This window comes from Mycteria americana, chromosome 7 (genome assembly GCF_035582795.1).
Source record: "Mycteria americana isolate JAX WOST 10 ecotype Jacksonville Zoo and Gardens chromosome 7, USCA_MyAme_1.0, whole genome shotgun sequence".
In the NCBI taxonomy this organism is placed as follows: domain Eukaryota; kingdom Metazoa; phylum Chordata; class Aves; order Ciconiiformes; family Ciconiidae; genus Mycteria; species Mycteria americana.
The window spans coordinates 20,321,438-20,344,939 of NC_134371.1; the positions used below are offsets into that span (position 1 = coordinate 20,321,438).

At 40.5% G+C, this 23,502-nt stretch overlaps 1 protein-coding gene across 1 annotated transcript in view; it reads right to left on the reverse strand.

The window, feature by feature from the left end:
- Positions 1-23,502, reverse strand: part of NYAP2 (neuronal tyrosine-phosphorylated phosphoinositide-3-kinase adaptor 2) — a 141,430-nt gene that overhangs the window by 24,808 nt on the left and 93,120 nt on the right. The window contains exons 4-5 of the mRNA XM_075509109.1: positions 9,805-10,017; positions 417-520 (exon numbers count right to left, since the gene is read on the reverse strand). Coding sequence (XP_075365224.1) covers positions 417-520; positions 9,805-10,017 — 317 coding nt within the window. The remainder of the gene's footprint in view (positions 1-416; positions 521-9,804; positions 10,018-23,502) is intronic.

Below are 23,502 nucleotides of genomic sequence, written 5' to 3' on the forward strand. Positions count from 1 at the left end.
CATTGACAAACATTGGTGCAAGTGCTTCAGACAAGACATTTAAAAGAAATTTACATAAAAACATAGATTAAATTTATCAAAGTTTGATAAATTTTAAAGACAGTAAAAAAGTACAGAAAACATGAAAAAATAAAAAACCCAGCCAATTCATACAGTACAGTTTTACTACATTTATATTACAGAATGAAGACAGAAAAGGATACAAGGAATTAAGAGCAAAGAAGATTCTACTGGCTGCGGCCAGTGGAATTTCATTGCCAATGAGAGATGCGCACACACAGATGCACGCACACGCACAGAAAATAAAGACAAAACCCAAAAAAATCGTTTACTGTAACAAACGACAGACATAGAAGTGAGAAACATTTGGCATGTTGCAGCACATGAAGTCATTCACGATTGGCTAACGATGGTACCTGGCTCGGCTGAAGGTCACTGGCTTGCCTGAGCGGAGTAACGGATGGAGGAGGCACACCTGATGTGGACGCAGACCGACCTAATCTGCAACTTGCTTTAGGCTCTGCGAAGGAAGAGAGAAGAAAATATACCAGTGAACAGGAGGTGGGTTACTGCTGCAGTAAACTGAAACGTGGTGGACCCAGGATTCCCTTGAAACGGAGACTCCAGGCTTGGTTTCTAGTTAAAGTCTTGGGCATTCGGCTGAATCACGAACAGAAGTTGAGATCAGAAGGGGGATTAAGACAGAACCCATCCCATGTTCTGGCTTCTTTCCTCTGCTCTAGCATCTCTGAAGCTGAAGTACAGAGCATAAAACAGCAAACAGACAGGAAGCATATAAAGGAAACCTTCTTGTTCCCCTGTCATTCCCCCCTGCCCCGTGCCGCCTTCTACTCCTCATAAAATACAGCAGTGACTAAGGGAGTTACAGCAGCCTCTGGGTTCATCTCTCCATCCCAGAGCTGAGGGAGATGGTAGCCCAAAGACTGACTGTGCTGAGGGAAAGCATGAAATGCCAGAAAATGAAGGAGGGAGTGTATAAAAGTGGTGAGGATACTGTCGTGCTTGGGGATTTGGAATGACACCAAAAATACTTGGAAATCTGATGTTAATGGCAGTGAATTGAGAGACAGAAAGTAGGAAGAAAGGAGAGAAATCAGAACATCAACAGTGGTGAATTCTGCAGTCAGTTCCCCAGAATCAGGGCAATTACAGAAGCAGAGATTGCCTTGAGAGAAAGCTCTATTCCAGAAAAGAACTGCACAGAATTATACAGTTATTTAATTTTCTTTCTGCTGTTGTACATGGAGGCATTTCTCAGAAAGCTCCCCATTGATTTCCAGCACAGGGTACTACTGTTAACATACCAACACGAAGGTCACCATGCAGCTCAGGAGTCCTGGATGAAGGTTCTTGTGTCTGAGCCAAGCTGACACCAGTATGCTACCTTAGTGTTCAACACCCCACATCTGGTCTAGAAGAAACTGTTTTTTCCTGAGAAAAAGGTCTGCCTGTTTCTGCCGAAGGAAAACATTTGTCCCTACATTTCCTGTTTATGGCTGAGGAAACATCTCTCAACCCGTGACTTTTGGCTCAGATGAATGTGTTCACTCTCCTCATGTTTTATAAGCCTTCCTCCTAACCCTGCACCCCTCTTTTCTAGCAAACACTGAGGCCAAGGAATTTGCACTCAGCAGACACACTTTGTACAATAATAGAGTCTCAATTTTAGCACTGATAGTACTGCTTTACCATGAAGAACAAGTAATTCTAATAATACCATGCCTCCTTACAATGGGTTTAAAGAATTCCTCCTATTCAATCTCGTGTTTTCAAGAAGAGAGGAAGGACCTATGCCTTGTACAGTCCTGGTTTAGCAAGTTTGCCTTTGAAGTACGTGTTTTCTCATGTATCTTTTGCTTGTGTCTCTCTGAAATGTATTTCCTCATGCCTCATTTTACACTGCTGCTTTGTCTGTGCTTTTCTTATACTAATATCTCTATTTCCTACGTGGATCTCTAGTATCATCACTAGCCACTGATTGGACCATTGTTTGAAAGAAATAAGATGTCCATCACTAGCACGTCCTTAAGGTCACTTGGCACATCTTGGAAACTTGAGGACAGCTGGCACATCATGCCACCTACCAGCAACATGCTGAAATGTGTTCTTCCAATCTCACTGATGCTTTTTCACTGTCACCTTAAATGCTTATTTTCCTCGGATGTTTCAGAATTCAATAGGATATGGAGAAGAGCTATCCACTTAAGCTGGAGCACTTAGACCAATGAAAGCATCTGTATGGGTGAATATTCATCAACTAAATATTAATAGGTTGGTTAACATCCAGCTGGCTGAGCAGCAAAAATATTTATGCTGGTCGACGAATGCATTATTCAATTCACTCATTCCTAGTCAGTCTGTAAACATACCACGAGTCAACACAGCAATAAGCATGCAGAAAGGAGCAGACTGATCTCCCCCATAACCTTGCATTTTGTACGTAATCTGTTGTTTTGCCTTTTTTGGACTTGGGCAGTTATTCTGAAGGTTTGATTAGATTTGTTTTTGTTCTGATTTCACACTGTCTGTGTGCCAGTTTTCTGACTGTTTCTTTCAGTAATATAGATATAATAATGGATCTCATGTCTGTTCCCTCCCGGAATTTTGCTGGGGTTTCAGAGAGGACAAGAATTGGAGGTTTTTTGGTTGTATTTCCCTACTGCTCAATAGAGACTCTGTTTTTGCTGTGACAAGCAGAATCAGACACCCAGCATGTAAAAAAACTCCAAGGCACTGTCTGCCATTGCTTCTGAATTGTTTTCTTTGCTTTGGGAAAGCAGAGAGAAGTGTCATAATTTCCAATTTGGATATATGTGCAACAACAAGAGAGTACCATTTCCTTGCCAAAAAGGCTCCTTTCATCTGGCATCAAAGAAATAAAACCTATCACACACAGATGAAGTATTAGTTCCTTTATCTCCCTGTAATATATGTTACAGTATTAAGGAAACTATTGCTATTTCCATGGTGATCCTCACCAAAAGAGGTTTCAGAGATGGCTCCATCTAGCTTTTTTTGAAGTTCAGGCAGGTGGGTTATGCAGTGAAAGGGAAATGTTTTTTAATAGCCATTCCATTGGTCTCAGTGGGAATATTTTTAGACCAAATAAATACTCTATTCTACTGTAATTAGTGTTCTAACATCTTCACACTGCACACTACTGTGGGGGAAAAAATATCCATAAATGGTCTGTTGCATAAGTGATGGCCAACTCACTGGTCTGTATTCTGCAACATGTTATTTTTCAGCTGTGGACAGCTTATTCACTGTACTGAGGCTGACTGGATTTTGATCACTTCAAAATAATAACGATCACTTCAAATAACAACTTCTGCTTTGGGCTATCTAAAAAGTAGTAAGAGGTCTTCTTGCATAATGATGTCCACTCTCCAGTCACTGTCAGTATCTTTATCTCTTGGTTTTCATGTTTTAAATGGTCATTTCGGCTTGTCTGCAAGGCCTGCATATTGATACTGATTCTAGTTCTGGAATGAAAATGGGGTTTCCTATTTACCGCTGAGAATCTTGAAGGAAGAACAACTTCTGCCAGCAAATCTCAGGCATGGTTTCTAGTGTTTAATTCATGTTTATCTCATGTGGATGATATTGAGGCAGCTCGGTATTAACATCTGAAATGAGTAGTCTTGAGACTTCTTGAGAAGTCTCCTTTGTGACAGTAATGCGTGGTGTTGAGCAGAGTTTTATCAGCCAGCCCAATAAGGACATAGGGAAGGCTCTGTAGATCTCTGTCCTCTGAGGAGGTCCCATTTGCTCAGGGTCCATGATAATGCAAGCTAAAATACATCTAGCTCCATACTGACAAAGCTAGCATGGCACCCCATCTCTGCACTGTGCGGGTGCATCCTCTGGTTCTAAATCAAACCTGCCTGAAAGAGGGTTCCAGAGACTCCACTCCAAACACAGGACCCTCTCTGCATCCGGAGCTAGGGGCCTTTTGACAATGCTGACAAGGGCTAACAGCCTACTGCTAAGCTAGGGAACTCATAGGCGTATGTCTAAGTGCTTTACTGGACTGGGGCCAGGGGATACAGTGCACTTGAGAAGCCATTAGAGATGCCTGTTGCAATCAATGGGCAGCATGAGGTTTGAATTCAGCAGATTGTTCGGGGTAGCTAGAGAGCTGTACAACATATTTAGTTATGTTATGCACAAAAATGTTCCTAAGAGTCGGTTGCTATATTTAACTGATGAAACTTTGGTGGTATTATTTTGCACAGCTTCAAATGACGCATCCCTCACACTGTGCCGAATTACGAAAAATGCACTGCTCACTAAGTGCCTGAACCACCTCCAGGAGCCATGTGCCGATGCAGTGTAATGCTCGTAGGGACGGCAGGTCAGCCGTGTCTCACTCCCCTGTTATGTCGCCCACAGCAGCCACAACACTCCCAACAACGCTACTGGTTGGAACCACAGCCACCTCAGCATGAAGTAAACCCACACACACATAGTCAGCTGCAATGGGACCAGCATTACTGGACTCTGGAGGTCTGGACTAAACTACTGGACAGGTTTAAACTGAGTCCTGACAGTGCCAGTAGGATTAATTATGGACATAAGCAAGCGGGCAGCCCCAGAGGACAGCATTAAGGATGAGAATTTTAGGAGAGACTATCCAACACAGAAATATAGGCTTTCCAATCACAAATAGGATTGCCTTAAAATGGGACACTGAATTATGTTTTTAAGCACTCACATAAATGACCTGGTTTCCTAAAGTCCAAGTGCTGTCTGTCATCGTAACTAAAGATGTAGAGGCTTGGCTGGTTGCATTTCGGGCAAGGGGTGTTGCTGGATTTTCCTCAATAAAGCAGAGTGCTGAAATGCAACAAGATTTTATGGAAATATTTTTGATCAGTTTTATACCAATGTGCTATGGTTTTCTATATTCTCCAGAAATACAACAGCCCTGCATGATTTTTATTTTTGGGTCTTAACGGGAAGAGTTCTTTTATTCATCCAAGGAAGCCTTCATTCTGCCTATCCTAATCTTAATTCAAAAAAATACTCTGGCTGTCACTTACATTGGAGAAGCTTCTTATCCTGTCACAGTCTCTTCTTTGCACATGAAAAGAGAAATATTGCTTATTTGCTACAGCTGCCAAGAAGCACGTTTTGAATTAAACAAGGCGATGTGACAGGCTGAGAGTAATCACATGCAAAAAATAAAAAAAAAAGAAGAAAAAGAAAACATGCATACTGGAAAAATGAATCACACCTATTATCATCATACTGGCCTGGCCATGTTGGTCTCCTAAAAAGAGATGAGTAAGCTGAAATAGAACTTGAAATTATGAAACCTTAAGGTGGAATAAACTAGATAGTATTCTGTAACTTAAAAAAAAGTATTTAGGACTTCACCCGCAGAAGCCACTTAGTAGAAATAGCACAGCAGCATGTCAAACTGAACTGTTTTCACAAAGGGAGCACAGAAACTGTGGGATTACGTGTTACTAGATATCCATAGGTCAAAAGCTTAGCAGGTCTCAAAACCAAGTCAGGTAATGAGAAAAACCATGCCTGTATTAGATGGGGTATATTTTAAATTAAAATTTGTTGTGAACTGTCATGTCTCAGGTCTATGTCAATGACTGAGGCAATGAGGTAAGGAATAATCATGTCCTACTGGCAGTGTTTTTTCCTTAAAATGTTTTGCTATTTTTCTCTGAAGCTTCTGGCATGGGCTACTGTCAGTCTTGGGGCTCTGGATCAAAAGGACAATTGTGCATGGTTCCAAATAGCTGTAACACCACTGCTGCAGAGAGCAGCGTGCATGTCTACAGTCAGGCTCTGTGACTGTGTGATCTACACCCTGGAGATCACACACCTAGCTCATGGTGCACTGGCTTGATGCCCTTAGTGTGCAGCTCCCAGTACTACTCGTTTTACTTTAGCTGACAGGCACTGCTAGGGGAGAGCTTCTGTGTGGAGAACATGGATGACCAGTGTAGGCGAGGTCTGGAAGCACTGCATCCTGGGCTGGACCTCGTTGGGCAGGCTGCCCAGTAACATATACCTCCAGCATTAAGTTGCCTGCACTTGGAGAATCCTTGAGGATTTGGTAGCACAGTGATACTCTGATATCACCTGTGAGGAGAAAATATAGGGGTTGGTGGGAGTACTCAGTCGTCTTTGAGTGAAGCAGCCCTAGCTAGCATGAATTGGCACTTTGCCGCTATGGCCTTCTTGTACCAATGAATGCATCTTGCACCTTGGGCTTTGCAGGCATTGCTCCATTCCCAAAGAGCTTGAACTTAACTATTTGTTACTTTTGCAAATCCACAACGCTAGCCAGTACTTCCAATGAAGGGTGGGCCTTTACTCTTTTCCTGATTATCTGCAATGTTTTCAGCTAGAATACTAACAGGCTGGCTGAGTGACAAGCTGATGGTGCTTCAAAAACAGGACGCAACAACAGAGTATCTGAGATTTAAAAGGCAGCGCAGTGCCTGTCTCTAGCAGCAGGTGGCAATGCAAAATGCTTCATGGTTGCAGTTAGGAAAAAAAGCAGCAACATTCCAGAAAATACTCTTCAAAGCTCCTGGAGTGAAGTTATCACAGCCTTCTGTTTCACAGATCTCATTTGGCTGTTCACTACAATTGTACTGAACTTCCTCAATGCCAGCATGCCCCCAAACCACTTAAACTGCTTTCCATAAAAAAAGATAGGATGCGACGAAATAGAAAGTGGCCTTGACAAATTATGGGGCAGATGAGAGAACAATCAGGCATTAGAGACAGTGATACCCATGTGCACCTGACAGGCCAGGCTCATTTGAACAAAATGACCAGAAAGGTCAAGATTCTGTTTGGAGACGGCTCATTCCCCCTCTGATCTTACTAGCAGGTGCAGAGATGGGGAGAACCCACAAAAAAATCAGTATTCTCACTCCAGTATTCGCTCAGGCCACTCCAGTTCCTAGTTAATCTGTGCCTCAGCAGAGCTGCCGGTTGAGCACACATGAGAAGTCCTTTCACACCCTTTCTGTTTGTCATGGTTTAACCCCAGCCGGCAACTAAGCACCACGCAGCCGCTCACTTACCCTACCCCCCTCGGTGGGATGGGGGAAAGAAATCTGAAGAGCAAAAGTAAGAAAACTCGTGGGTTGAGATAAGAACCGTTTAATAATTGAAATAAAATCTAATAATAATAATAAATTGTAATGAAAACAACAAGAGAGAGAGAGAGAGAGAGAGAAACAAAACCCAGGGGGAAAAAAAGTGATGCAACTGTTCACCACCCACTGACTGATTCCCAGCCAGTCCCCAAGCAGCGATCGCTGCCCCCCAAGGCCAGCTCCCCCCAGTTTCTATACTGAGCACGATGCCATATGGTATGGAATAGCCCTTTGGCCAGTCTGGGTCAGCTGTCCTGGCTGTGCCCCCTCCCAGCTTCTTGTGCACCTGGCAGAGCATGGGAAGCTGAGAAGTCCTTGACCAGTGTAAGCACTGCTGAGCAACAACTAAACCATCGATGTGTTATCAACATTATTCTCATACTAAATCCAAAACACAGCACTATACCAGCTACTAGAGAGAAAATTAACTCTATCCCAGCCGAAACCAGGACACTGTTTTACAGCAGAGCAATTCAACCCTATTTTCTTTAAATTATTCCAACACTGCCCTAATAAATGCCTGTACCAGTGTGAACTAGGATGTAGGCAGCAAACTGTGGTGTTTCACAGACATGTCCACACAAAGAAAGTAGCCTTTTTTCTCTTATCTATGATGTTGGAAAGAGAGCAACAGCAGTGACTATTGTACTGGGGACTGCCCTGATTTTATTTGGTCCTGTGGTAAATCTAAGTTCTAAATTCCTAGCACAGAATTACTTTATCTCCTTGACTCCAGAAAGCATTTGTATCCATACAGATGTATTAAATCTCTTTTCTTGCATTCTGTTACAGTTCTAATTTAATTGCGAAGAATGAACTGTTACAGTTCATGTACAAGTTCATTGCGGAGACCTGTGTACAGCATTTGGAATGCAATGCCCACCGATTAAAGGTAAAACATGTTGCTCAGGCAACAGCTAGAGACACAGGGGAAAAAATATTCATGGCAGATGAGAGGCAATATTCATCAAATGAAATGTCATAAAAACTGCGGGGAAAGAAAAATCATAATCAGCTCTCAGATTTTAATCATAAAAAAGGAGTGAAAATTCAGCCAGTAAAATATTTCCATAATTTTTCTTTGACAGTCCTAGCTATGTAAGACAAAGTCACAGTTAACTAAATCAAGGCATGATTCAACAACTATTACAGTTTGCTGATGCCAAATGAAGATTGAGGCCAACATGTTTTGTCTGCTTTTGGAGATCAACCAACTCTTTAAAATAAAACTGATGCAGGGAGGTTGGACAGAAGTGCTATATTTTGCTAAGAACTTACTCTTTAATTTTCATTTCTCTTCCATTCTGCTCCGTACTGTCATCTCACAGAACTGAAAAGGTTGGTACGCACCTTTGGTCTAATTATCAGATGTCCCGATATTTTGATGTGGTACCTTTGAACCCACCCTTTTACCTGCATTACCACAGATGATGCTCTAATACACTGGGAACAGAATTTTTAACAAAGCTATGAGCTAATCTGGAAAATTCCTACCTACCAGGATGCTTTGTGAGAACACACAAGCAAGCAAAAGGCAGTAACACCCAAATAACTTGTGCTAGAGTCATGAGATTTGCAGAAAAGGCACTTTTGCTGCCCCAGGAAGGACTGTTTGGGAGGTCTGTAGCAAGAAAAGCTGGACTACACGATTGCTGCAAATGATACATCACATCAGCAAAGCCTATTCAAGTTACATACTGAGTTTCAGGTGTCATTTCCAGCAACGCAGGGAAAATGTGAGTCCCATTATCAGACAGGGAAGTGATGCCCCAGGTGAGGGGTGAGCATCTCTGCTAGCTCGGCACTGTAAAGACTCATCTCTGCCACTGATTGCCCAGCAGATCTCTCATGCAGGAATAATTTCTTGTTTGAGTAGCTCATTCACGGTCTTATGCTTACTGAACATTGACCATGAGGTGCCAGTACTATATATGCCAACTGTTTTTAAAGTGGGTATTTTTCACAATGCAACCAATAAGCAATGAAGTTACTCTTTTAAGAGAACTGTCAGATCTCAAAAAGTAATCTGTTTACAGGTGTCCATTCATGTGTCAGTTCTGTTTGTCTTAGTCAAATTATAAACAAGGCTGCATTATTTTTCATGGTTTATGGCAATTCGCTATTTTATATATATAAAATTTGATGAATAAAATGGATAGGTATGAATTTGAGACTTCTGAAATCCATAGTCACTTTTCTAGAAATTTATGTACAAGCATAAAGCAAAGGCTGCCTGTGTCCACTCACTGTGCATATCAATAAGACAGCCTTGTTTCTGCACAGTGTGTTTTTGTTACTGTATGTGATATCTGAATTTAAGAACTTCTCTCTGAGGTGCCATCCTGGGGGCGTCTTTGCCATAGTGTCCCTTTTCAATGTCAAGTGGAATTCCTTACTTTTAAAATAGATGAACGGCATGTTTACATGCTTATATTACCTGCCACCGTCCTAATCCTTTTCCAGTACAGAGCACAAGCAGACAGCGCAATGCTTATTAGTGCAGCAGTCAATGGGCAGGGCAGATACTAGAAGATATTTGGAAGTCTAAAGAATCCAGATGCTTACCTACATCTGTGTCTCTTTAGAGATCCTTCAGCTTACAAGGAGATTCATGAGTTCTTCCCTGCTCTGCTACTTGACATACCTGAGCTGTTGCTTCCAGCCAACATGGTTGGACTGACAGAGGATCTCCCCAGCCTGCTGGACACCACAGGTGGGCCTGGCGTTCCATCCCATTCCTGAGCTTTCCCTGGCTCCCTGGAGGAAGCTGTCCCGTGATGGCCTCCCCTCTCTTTATTTTCCAGCTTTGGTAGTGGTTCAGTGCTGTGACTTCGGATCTTCAGCTCATCTAGTGGTTCTACAAAATACACAAGTGCACATTTCGTTATAGAGTATCTGCTAATTACCCACATCATATAACAATCTTTTGCTCAGTATCTGCTAATTACCCACATCATATAACAATCTTTTGCTCAGTATTCCATATATATCATTCATAAATCTTTTAAGGGCAATTTATATCACAATTTTACTCTCTAGGCCTAAAACCTATAGTTTATGTAGGTTTCAATAAACTTTTTAATTATTAAAACCATACACAATGCAGCAGATGGATAAAATGTAACTTTTCTGTTACAACTTAAATGCCAGGAAAATGTTTTTGAAAATGGTATCCTACCAAATTATGCTTTTATTAACAATTTATGGAAATACTTGAATTCTTTTCAGCTGTCACGTCATTGAGAACAAGTTCTTCTTCAGGCACTTTCTAAGGAAGCTCCCTCCTAAGGCAATATTGTGCAAGCAACATATCTGTTGCCTCATACTCCTCTTAAGCTCTAATAAAAAGCACATGATCCACAAAACTGTCCAGTGTTAATATTTAGGGTGTGCCCAGCACCACAACCTAGGGAATAAAATTTCACTTGGTTGGAAAATCCTTAGAGTCAGAAAATGACTTTCTGCTTGCAACACCATGAGTCAATATAAGGAGGAGAAATTAAAAAAACAATCGAATGATTTTTCAAGTGAAGCAGTGATGTTTGCTTTCTTCATGTCTGGTGATTTTCTGTTCTTTTCTTGCGATCCTCATTTCTTTTCTTGCAGGTTGAGCAATGCATGAAGAAACAATTAATTCCTGATCTTTTCCATCTGTAGCTGTGAAAAATTCACATGAAAAACTAGATACAGAAGAAACATTAGATTGCTTTTAGTTGTAACAACTAATTACTGTGCTACTCAGTTATTCAAAGCTTGCTGAACTGTTTGCCTCCTTTCAGCAAAAAAAAAAAAAAATCCCTCTGAGTTTGGAATTTTATGCCTCATATTTAAGCCCAAGACATCCTTACATGATACTCTCAGTTCTAGTCATTCAGGTTGATAAATCAAATCCCTGATGTACCTTAATTTCTGTATGTATCTACAGTCTTGGAATTCACATTTGATAGAGATGGACAATTTTCCCACGAGCCCTATCTCAAAATCTTTTTGTGGCTACAAGGGACATTACAAGATTTGGGAGAGCCAAGCAAAGGGAAAACGCCAGGAGCCATTCGCAGGCAGGAGATGATAACAGCTCCTCAGGGGACCCATGCGGAATGGCAGTGGCCTGGCTGTGCCGGACTGCCAGAGATGCAACAGCAAAATTTGTCTCAGCAGCCACTTCCTCTCCCAGTTATCTCCGTGGCCAGGAACTGGGACTATCCGACAGGAATTGCCACTCATGATACAGTCCCAGAAAAAGAACCACATTCAAACCACTTTAATTTGTCTGTGGCTCAAAGCCCCGCACAGTTTACCCTTGCTACAGCAAACAGTGGAAGATGCAATATTAGATATCTATATTGTACGGTAGAGGCCCCACCTACGCACAACATTAACAAAATCTCATGTTGTCTTGAGTTCTTTGACATTCTAGTCTGCAGATGAACTTGATGAGCAACAACACGGTCAGCCTGAAGTTTCCTCAATGAAACGTCATAGGAAACATGTAAAAATATCTAACTGGATATGCAGTGCAATATGTAATCATTAGCGTGTTTCATGAATTACTATCAGTTAATAGTAAAAATTAATGTTAAGGATATCATACCACAACATTCAAGTTTTTTTTTTAATTACTTACAGTAGTAACACTCCATGAGAAAATGATAAAACGACCCCAGTTTAGCAAGTCTCGTAAATAGGATTCAGTCACATTTTATGTGACAAAGATCTTCAAAAATCAAACCTCTTCCCTGAACTTTTAGGTCACTTACCTACTTTAATGTATGCAAAAAGACACTGTAATGAAAATCCAAACTGTTTGTTTTTCCTAGTTGGTAACCCCAGCAGGGTACAAGGTTGAATAACAGTCTGTGTCAATATAACATGACATCTGCCTTTCAGGGACCTTTGCTACGAAATGTCTGTAACACAGCTCTGTCTGTGACTGCGTAGGGAGACTTGCTAATACAAAGAGCTGTGCAAAGAGATGTAGAGCCCAAATTATAACTAGATTTGAGCTGTTTCAGTTATCAACAAAAATGTTCTTATATTTTTTCTGAGCATTGATCTATCAAAAATAACGATGTACCTTTTCACATAACAGATACATGCAATCACATCTGAATTTTTTCCTTTACACCAATAACATTCACTTCTTTAAGATACTACTTATCTGGGAAAAGTAAAGATATGAACAAAGTTTCAAAATTCTTTGGAAATGCGCACAATCCTCTTTCCCATCAATACAGGATGCTGTCTAGATTGCAGCTCTTCCTTTCCAGCAAAACAAAGAGAAAGCCAAAAGAATAGAATATGCTTTTAAAAAGTCAGTATCTGGCCCTGCAAGCGCCCCACCAACTTAATGCATCATTCAATAGATTTAATTTACAATGTCATTCAGCTGCTACTGGAAATGCTGTGATTACCTTAGTGAAAACCTTCTCTGTGTGTGCCTCATTGACACTACTTGAACATCACCCCTTGAAATTTCACACACTCATGTAGTCAGCCCTTAGTTGCAGTGGAAACACTCTGGTTGAGTGTGGAGCTAAGGATTTATCCACTTCAGTTTACTTAACAGAGAAGTATTTGTACTTGTTGCCTGATAAAAATGATTTGTGCATTCTTAGTTTTATTATCAGCTGAATCAAAGCACAGCAGTTCTCTGCAACCAGCTGGAAACTATGGAAATATTCAGACTAAATACAGATTTGGCTTACAGTCTACTTCTTTATAAGGTGTAGGAAATCAGTTTTCAGCTGGCTGTCTAGACTTCGTAAATTTACATTCCTCTATCCTTTCTTGGGGATTTTCAGTTCTCGGTTTATCTGAAAAGTAATATATCCTAAAAATGAAAAGCAGATTGAATCAGATTATAATGTCATGCAACCCGTCACAGAGCCTGAATCATTATTATATGGTGATCATTATCAGTAACATTGATACACAGTCAGAAGAACATCATGTCAGTGTTTTATATAGTTTTTTGTAATATTACTTTTCCTGCTGACTAGCAAATACATAAAAAATGAAAAAAAAAAAACAATTTAAAGCCTCACTTTTGCTCAAATATTTTGGAGAGGATTTTTGAATAATTTCAGCTTCCTTAATAAATGTCAATGGGAATCATACTCAAATTGAATAAAAAAAAATCACTGTGCTAGTTCTTGCTCAACCGAAAGAGTACCTCAGTTCTAATGTGCCTGTGACAGCTCCAGAAATGCAGAACGCTCCCCTCCCAGGTCACAGCGCACTACTGGGACCTTTGTTGGCTGTCCCAGTCACTTGGATGTTTTTATACTGTCAGCTACTCCCTGCTGCAAATGCAGCTCCACGGAGCAAGCTCAGCGGCACGAGCTACTGCGTCTCATAAAAGCACGTTCATTGCTCTGCGTTTTCGCTCCTGTGGTCAGGCACGAGGCATTGGCAGAAAGCAGAACTCGCGTGTAGCTGCCGGCTATGGCTACCTATGGGGTGGTGACCTTATCATCAACTGAAAATCAAACCAGTATATTTTAAACAGGGTAACCCTTTATAAAAGCTACAGCAGGATTTAAATGGCCACTTTAGCCACATTGATCCCATTCTGAAAACATGAACTCTAACCAGTCATATATATATATATATACTCTGCTGAAAGGTAACAGTAGCTGCACAGCTTTTTTTTTTATTTTTTATTTGAGAAGTGCAGAAACACAGATGGGATCTAAGTTACCTCATGCTGTTAAAAACCTTAATTTGGAGTTAGGAGATATTGAAGCTCACTGTTATGCTGGGAGCTCACTCAATCATATGATGGCCACAGGCGAATCTTTTCACAGTCAAGTGCTGTATTTTGAAAGCTGAAATTATTATGGAAAGCATCTTTATTGTTCAATAATTCGTAAGCCAAAATAGTACATAAAAATGTAAATTTCAAGAAATAATTCACTGCTTTAAATATTTATGGATACAGTTGGTTGAACTGCCATAAAGGCGTTCAAATGTTTCAAACACTTCCAGGTGTCATTGTATTTCAATATTCAAAGATATGCATTTTTCTTATTTATTTCACCTGAATCTCAGGCTTTTCAATTTCAAGAATAAGATGGTGGCTAAAATCTCTTAGAGAGAACATATTTTACAAATAACTGACATGCACAATTTCCCCTCTTATGAAAGGTCGCCTAATAGCTGCACACTAGGCAAGGCTGGCACGTGAGCTGTGGTACTGGAAAACTTGTAAATGCTAAAGAAAGTGAGAAACAAACTGAGTTAGTCAGCTGTAACTTGGACCAAAGCAAACGGAAAAATACAGCTACGGAAAACGTCTTACCTGAAAAGCTGTCATTCAAATCAATATATACTCTGTGGCCAGTCTGCCACTCTGCTCTTAAGCACAAATTAATTTCAGGTCCTGATGGCTTCTTAGTGTAATGCTAAGCGATAAACAGCAGAACCTTTATTACAGCTTGGGGTTTTGGGGGGAAGAGAGAAAAGCAATTGTCTTAAGGAACTTAAAATGAGGGTTGCTCCCTGCCATCTCTCTCAGCTGTGAGCTGAAATGTATAAGCTAATCATCCATGCATTATTCATTTACTCTTTTTTCTGTGTGTTTTTTATAAACATAAATAAATAACACATCACTCTAGGCAGAACTCGCATACTGTGGGAAGTCAATAGGGTCTAAAACTCAGCATGTGCGTACAGGTATAAAGCAAAGTAAGTCACTTGGGGTGGGGTTTAGATGTGAATCAGAACTCCCGATGTCCTCCAGCCCCGACACGTCAGACATCACCTTGTACGGCCAGGAGGCAGGCACAGACCTGGCCGAGGGAGCAGGAGCGCAGAGCGTCCCCACGGGCACACCTGCCCGTCCGGAGGGGTGGAGGCACGGGATTAGGCTGCAGCCAGCACACGTGCGTGATGATCAGAGCTACCAGGGACACGTCCCAGGCTTCGGCTCCTACCCTCCCACCTGGGGCAGAGCTGCCGAGCTGGCAGCGGCCCTGCTCTGCGAGCCGTGTCTAACCCAGGGTCCTGACCAAGGGGAGTGCCAGGCACAGCTCCACCAGTGTCCCACCTAACACTGCCAGCATGACAGCAGCGTGCGCCCATCCGCCACAGGCTGACCGCTTCCACAGACATCAGACGTAGAGCAATACTAAGCCCTTGAGGGAATCCCACAGTTTCTTCTTTCTGCACACCAGGGATTTTTATTTACCTTTATTACACTTTCAAAAATTAGAGCTGCCTTTTAATGGCTTTCTTGATGTGTGGCGGTTTGTCTGATCTGCACAGCTGTAAATTTATCCCAACCTCTCCCAAAGAAAACTAATAGGCTATTAATACCACATGCAAGAAACATGGATAATGCTCAGTGCTTAAGCCATTTTCCCCCCAAAATAGGAGTATATTATACTGTCAGTGAAAGCCATTTCCTCATCTTTATTAACTATGGTGGTTTGTCTATTCTGACTTCATCTGCTTGCTAATTAAGCAGAAGTTTGCTTTGCATATCAATTTTTAATACCCCTTTTTTACAGTTAAGTGAGAGTTGCAGCAGCCAGCTTGTTCAATTAAAAGCAGCTCTGACCTAGTTCCATGCAAAATCAATAGAAAGCCTGAAAGAGACTCAAAAACCATCTAACATTTAAGGAGACATGGCTGAAATGCTTCGCAGTGTTCACTGAGCACATGTTTCTGTGAGCGTTGTTTTGTAGGGTTTGTTTTGTTTTATACGGTGAAATCCAGTGGAGATCACATCTGCCTGCTACAGACCTGCAAAGATCAGCTCTGCCTGCTCCAGACAGAAAAGGGAGGGGAAAGAGAGATTGCTGAGGAAATGCGTTCGGTTGATTTTATGTGCCTATCCCAAAGCTGCTAAGTGGGCTAGGGAAAAAAGATAGGAAAAGAAAAAGCCCACACTGCAATTAATTGAAGACTAACAAAAGAAGGGATAGATTTATACCAAAAGGTCATCCAAAGCTTTAGAATAAACATATTCAGTGAAAATGATGAGTGTTATAATCTGGTTGAAAAAAATAGAATAGAATAGAATAGAATAGAGTAGAGTAGAGTAGAGTAGAGTAGAGTAGAGTAGAATAGAATAGAATAGAATAGAATAGAATAGAATAGAATAGAATAGAATTCTTTAAGTTTCAATAAACTTCAGCTGGCATTATCAGTCACTTAAAAATTCTGCATGGTAAGACATACATTTAACATTGTTTGATGTCCTAGAGTAAGAGGAAAAATCCTCTTGTATATTGATGATTGACCGAAATACAGGAAAACCTGTTTTTAGTCTTACATAAGGAGAGTCATTTGATCCAAGATGATTATATTTTGGCATATATTATAGAAGTGATGACAATATAATATGTCCTGTTTCCAACAGGGCCATCATTATTTCTTAATGATTTCTTCCCATACTGCGCTTGATCTTTCAAGTGTGCCTATTCTGCTGCAGATCACCTCACAGCCTGATCCTTTGACTGAAAAGGCCACATCTGGAAGATACACATTGTACAGATGTATTACCAAAGCAAATAAAAATGCTTTTTATTTGTCCTGGGACTCTCACCATTAAATCAAACAGCATTCTCGGAAAGGATGTTCTTTTGGCACTCTAGTAATAGGTTTGCTATTTACCTCGGACCAGTCACAATTACATAATTAAGCAGAACACTTTATTCTCTGATATTCACTGCATATTTTTCTTTTATTTTCCTTTCAGAGCTGGCAATGTTGGGAATTGGTGACTTGCACTTAGGAGAACCTCAACAGAAGCCTCTGTGTTCCCCAGTGCCTTCTTGGGCAAAAACCTAAGTACAGCAAGTCAAAGGGAATTCTGCCATTGACTTCAACAGAGCAAGGGTTTTCCTTCCAGCAGTTATTATTTGGGGCTAGCCAGCTACGCTGATTCATATGAATGTATAGCATAGTTGATAGAGGTGAGCTGCAAACATTTCTCTTACATAGTTTGTGCACCCTGATCTCCTGCTGATAATCCAGGCTGATCTTTCAGTCAAACAATTAAATGTGTGCACATAAATTTCATACCTGTAGATGGGTACACACATGGTCTATGTCTGTTTGCAGCAAATAGGATTTAAGTAGGAGAAGGAAGATGACTAGTTTGAAAAGTCTGAATGTGGCCATCTTGTGAAACTTTCTTCTCTCCCCCGCCTTCCTCTGTTGGTATCACTGACACTAGCCTTGGACTACTTAGCGACACACATATGCAACACAAGCATACGCTGCCATCCCCACCCTAAACTCACAACTGATCAAAGAAAACCCTGTAGATGAAAATGCAATTAAACTGTGGAAATCAGTGACTGTAAAAGGTTGCCCAACTGTTGCTAGCATTCGATTTGAAGAGAAGATGGTGCCTACTCTTATTTAATTGCTTTCTTTCCCAAGCCTGTTCATTTCACTGCATGCTCATTCTGTTATTCAGGCTCTTAAATATACAGCCTTGATGTCTGGATGAGGAAACGATGGTTTGATGGGCACTCCACATGTCCTAGCACAGTATGGCAAGAAATCAGAAGGCAAGGGTGAGTCAAAAAATCTAAAATATACAGACACTTTAAGAAAAATGTTTTTGTAGAAAGTTCATGACCTTAAGTTTCAAAGCTTCACTTCAAAAATATCAGTCTTTCATAGAAGTGCTGACTATATTAAACTTGTCAACATTTTTTTGGTCAAGTTTTCTACTGAAAAACAGCCTTTGAACTATATCAGCAGTTTGAATGCAGGGTTTTTCCATTGTTTGACCACTTTCATTTCTTCTAAAGTGTATGCCTTCATCCAGATTCAGCAGTAAATGAGAATCTGTTCTTAGTCAGAAAAATGCAGAGATAGTAATGGACACTGGTTGTGAAAACTGGGGACAGAAACCCTCACTCTCATATTTTCACATAAAAAAATAAATTAGAAAGGTGGAGTGAGAATAAATTCTTTCCTGGCTATTTTGTCTGTATTTTAACTACCTTTATGAAAAACGTATTTATTAATGCTTTTCTCTTTATTGACTCCATTAATGAATGAGAAAATTTGCCTTTCATTATTAGAACAAGTGTCCCATTTGTACAGCTCTCCTCCTACCACAATACATTACCAGTAAAATGGAATCCTGATGTTGTCTTAACATTGGCCTTACCTGAATTTTGCTCTCAGTTTTATAAAGCCAGGCACAAGCATTCTATGCAGCCTCTGTGCCAAGTGTAGCTGGGTCAGGGTCCCAGGCACTATTTGCTCTGCAAGTTAACCTTGATGAATTCAAGGTTGCTCCTGATTACAGAATGAAATCCATATGTCATTCTGTCTTTCTGTGCCTTTTAACAGAGTCAATCATTTTAGGGCCTCCCCACTTCCTAATTAGAGGTTTCATTTTGTGAACTGGTTTTACTCTTGCTAGCTAAGCAACTGTTAAGCCATGACTTCAGATCCTGAGGAAATAAGTAGAATTGCAGCTGGCCTTATACAGCTCCAGCCGATGCCTGTGCTTGTAAGATGTTACTATTATTGCTTTCACAAGTGTGCAGAGCGGCTAGTGTGGCTGGCACAAATGTCTCTGTATGTGTTACAGCACATATAAATTAAATACAAATTACGCAAACATTGCCCAAGCAGTAAAATTGCTATAGATTTCCTGGAAGAAGGTACTTTTTGAGTTATGAATTTGTCACATACAAAAATAAAGTCATTTCTGTCTCCAGCAAAATTAAACACGCAGCTTCTCTTTTTCAGATGAGTAGTTACAAGAACAATAGTTCTCCTTACTCATTCTTAAATGCCAGATAAAGTGCTAATTGCATGTTACTGTTTTAACAAAAAAATAATTATTAGGGATGGATAATTCTGTTCAGAGGAGTAAAAGTAACCTGAACCTTCACATAAAATCGAATGTAAATGAACCTAATTTTTTAATATGCATTATTATCCTGACAATTATTTCCTCAATGTTCCTGTACTTCTTACTTTCTCTATACCTAGCATGTTTGTACACCCCTACAGTTTAATGGTTCAATATTTGAATCAATGTTACGTGTGTAACCCAAATAAAGCTATTTCTAACTCTTTGATTTCTCTTGTTACTGATAGGCTCCTGGAAGGTCCAGAGAAAACTTAAGGAGAAGCATATCCACCTTTTCTCAGTTAAGAGTCTAAAACTTTTTATCAGAATATTATGAGTAGATTAGATAACACACTGGCAAAAATGTGTAGCACATCATGCAGTCATCCACTGTTTTTTCTTAGTCTTCGTATTATTCACTGCTACATTCTGGATACCTAAGTGCCTTGGTTTACAGAGTGGTTTTGCAAGGAACAGCAGCCTAAGACAAGGAGAGGACCCCTCTTGCCATAATTTATAATGGGATCCCCTGAAGTATATCTTGTCTCATACTTCAAGGACCTTTGGATTGGGCCTTTAATGGCAAGGTTTAAGAATTGAGCTCATTCTGCCAGGAATCAAATCAGACATGCCAGAAAAAGTACGTTTTTTAAAAATGGATACATAAACCACTTAGCCTAAGAAATTGTCAGTCTTTGTTGCACAGATCAGTAAGGTAAAGGCATTTTAAGAAATGAGGAGGAATTTTAAGAGGAGAAATAGCAGTCAGTATTGGAGGATTTTAGAACTGAGGGAGGAAACCTTGTTCTTTCCTTTATTCCCCCCAAAGTTCCCACCATCTTCTCTTAAAATCGCATAGCTTCTACAGCTAGAGCTGTGTCACTGTAAGTACAGATAAGGCATTTAATTAAACTCCATCTCTTGTAAAGATGCAATGACAGCAGCTCAAGAGATCATGAAACCAGGTTTCAGATCATAAGCCAGCATGCAAAAGACTTTCATTTAACAATGATCTCGAGCAGCTTCTGTGATGTAGATGATGTAGATATTCCAGCTTCTGGAAAAAAAAACCCAGATTTTGTTTCCGAAACTTTTTTTGCTTACAGTAAATTTTGGGGAAACTGTTATGTTCTGCTCTCTTTGAAACTTGCACAGTATTTCACCTTCCTAAAGCTCACAGACCTTGGCTTGGTGGTGGTGGTGTGGTCTGGGGGACTTTGGTTATTTTTCCTAAACAAAACTGTGATCTCCTTCCCTGTGATTTAGTTGATGCAAACAGATTTAAGTGCTATCTCTATATGCCTACATGTGGAACATGTCAAATCTGGTTCAAAGTGCTTTATGAATACCATGCTTCTTAAAAACAAACACAATAAATTTAGGCCTTCCTACTAACGGTCTCTAGTTTTACTTTTAGATTTACTTAGCAAACAAAAATGCACTTGAATCCTAATGCAAAGAAAATCTGATTCTTAACTTAGAAAAAATGCAATTCAGGGTCCAGTGCTCAGTTATAAAGACAAGTTCTGAAAGATCTAGCAGATCTTGATTGAAAAAGGAGCCCTGTACTGCCAAAGCCAGCTGGTCCCACCCTGAAAGTCATCGCTTCCACGAGCCAGCCAAGCCAACCCACCCCACCAAAAAATGCACTACAGTCCCCAGCTACTGGCTTGGTCTACACTCTCATGAACTTGCTTTCTCCCTTCCACAAAGCTAACCTGCACAGGTATCTTTTTCACATCTGAACTGCAATTCCTGCTTAAAACTGTTAACTCTCCAATTGCTGCAACACGTGATACGATTTTAGTAAGATACTCTACAAAAGTCCTATAAACCAAAGCTAACGCCAGATGTTTCCTCCAGCAAGAGGCTCCATATTATTTTCAAATAAATTATCTCCAACTGACACCAGGTTAGAGATAATCAGACAATCCCCTGACAGCTCTATAGGGTATAAAGTTTAAACACGTCTATGGTCAATACAACCATTCACTGTTCTAGCAGACAGAAATAAAGCGTGGCTCTCTATCAAATCCAGGAGCCCCAGGGAGGAGGACACCGATGAGAGCACGGGGTTGGGACAGCCGCCCACCCCGGGTGCCACAGCTGCCACCCTCTGGGCACGTCCTCTCAAACCTCTGGCACTGCCAGCCTGGCCGGCTCTATTCGACGCGGCTGCCCCAACTTCCTGAGTAGAGGCTACGTAAATAAAACTGCACCATTCCTTTAAATCAAAGTAGTTTGATGCCTATCCTCTTTTTTTTTTTTCTGCTCAGTTCTTTCACAAAAGGAGGACCCTGATACCTTACACTAATACCACCTTCCCTAAAAAACACAGTGAGAAATTTTAAGAAATTGTATTTAGCAGTTTCATTGAAGGTAATATACGCTTATGGAAAACATCACCAGATTAAACATTTCTTACCGTTATTACTGAGCACCCATAAATTGGTTGTGAACTGTATGGTCCTGTTTGAAACAAAAAGACAATAAACTCTCCATTTCACCATCCTGCTGTATGACTACACTATTTTGAATACAAGCTGTTCTAGTCACAAAGGACACATTTGTTTTCTTGAAGCCAGAGACACAGATGGTGTAAACTGGAGTAGCTCTCCCAATTTCAAATAAGAAGTGATGATTTATAAGTGCCGAGGATTGGCTTAAAGGTCAAGATATTTCTCTGGCTTAGAAAGCTCTGTTCAGAAGGCAAAAAAAAAAAAAAAAAGCAATGGCACTTAAAACTCAGAACCTATTATCATTATCCACGTCCTTAAGTGCAGCACGTGTTACTTCTCTTATTCACAATACAGTGAAATAGGTGCCGGTGACTGAATTTAAGGCATTTTTTTTCCTTTATTTTTAACAACTTTCAGACAACTCACATCTTCCTGTACATTAAACCTAAAGAGAAAATGTCTTTTTCAGTCCTTTACCTGAAACCGTCTTTTACTTGAAATCTAACAAAAAGAGAATAGCTTTATCTCTATTAATTTTTTTTTACCCCTTACAAGTTTATTTCTTCTTCATAAAAAGAAATGTTGATTAAATTGCTAACCAGAAATTCTATCAAGCAGTCAAGTAATGTAAACAGAAGGAATAAATAAATCTGAATACATCAATCATAAACAGCAGCTGTTTCCAGAAAAACCTGAGCAATTATTTATGAAATTATGTCTTCTTCAATGCTTCTGTATACCGTCACAATCCCAGGAGGACCTGATTTTCTGATGAGCCTAAATTGCTGAATTAGAAGAGAAGACAATGTCACGGTACCAATTAGCAAAACCATTGCATACCATCTCAAAACGCATGTTTTCTATTTTAATAGCTGCAAGTAACAAAGACATTCCTTTGTCTTAAAAATGGAGGGGACATCCCACCCATTAGTGACTTGAACGACTAAATGCCCTTAAAATAGACATACTCGCTTTTGTGTGAAAGCAGCAAGACCACAAATGACATAGCATGCATTTCAATCAAGGAATGGGTACCTACTGATTTATCCATTCAAAACAAGTTCTCAAACCTGGCATCATCCTTGGTCCCAAGAAAGAACTGAATTACCGGCATGCAGTACAAAACGGGGCAGCGATGGCATAGCTACGGCAGGGGATCAGCACCCAGGGACGTGCAAGCTGCCACTGAGCTGCCGCGCATCCTTTCACAGATTTCTTCTTTGTACCTTTGCTTCTCAGTTCACGCTTTCCCACTTAGAGTAAACCTAGGTGAAACGTTGGTTTCCTGCCTTTTGTGTACTTAGCTGAATGACCTTACTGTCACGTTATGATTTTTCTTTCCAATTATTTCCTGTGATTGTTAATTGGGGAACACGTGTCAGCTTCAACAAGTAAGAGGCTCCAGCTGGCCCGGCTAGCTTATCTGGATCAAAATATTTAGTCCAGTGCCCACCTCTTTTCGCTGTGGGATCTGAGGATTACTGGTGAAGGATAGCAACAGGTATGGCTGAAGCAGCGCTCAAGACCACTCAACTGCAAAATGAATCTTGTTTATTTCCCAAAAGCCTGGTTCCTGAAGGATGCTGACCACATCTGGTCATCCTCATGTTTACAATTCAGTAATTTTCAATTCTGTCTCACAACATTGCACACTCACGCCAACAGGCACATCCCGTAGTGAGGAGCAGAGTTTGAGACACCTAACTGACACCAGCAGACCAGACAGCTCACGACCTCTGCGCGCAGGTGTACACAGCTCTTGCCCTGAATATGCACTCACAAGTGAGCACTTGAAGAAAGTCCTCCTAATGCTTCAACTCCTTAGCTTGCTTATATCTCGATAGATAGTAATTGACGGGCAAGGACAGAGCCTTCTTCAGGCTTTAATTAAATGCAGTTAACTGTGGTAAGACCATATCCGTCCAGTGGTGAACAAGTGTCATCCTCTTCAAAGCTGGTCTTCTCTTACCCTCTATTCCTTTTCCTCTGGCACTTCCCCCTGCTGCCTCCTCTAAGTCTTTTCTTTCAGACCTACTTTCAGGACTGTCAAATG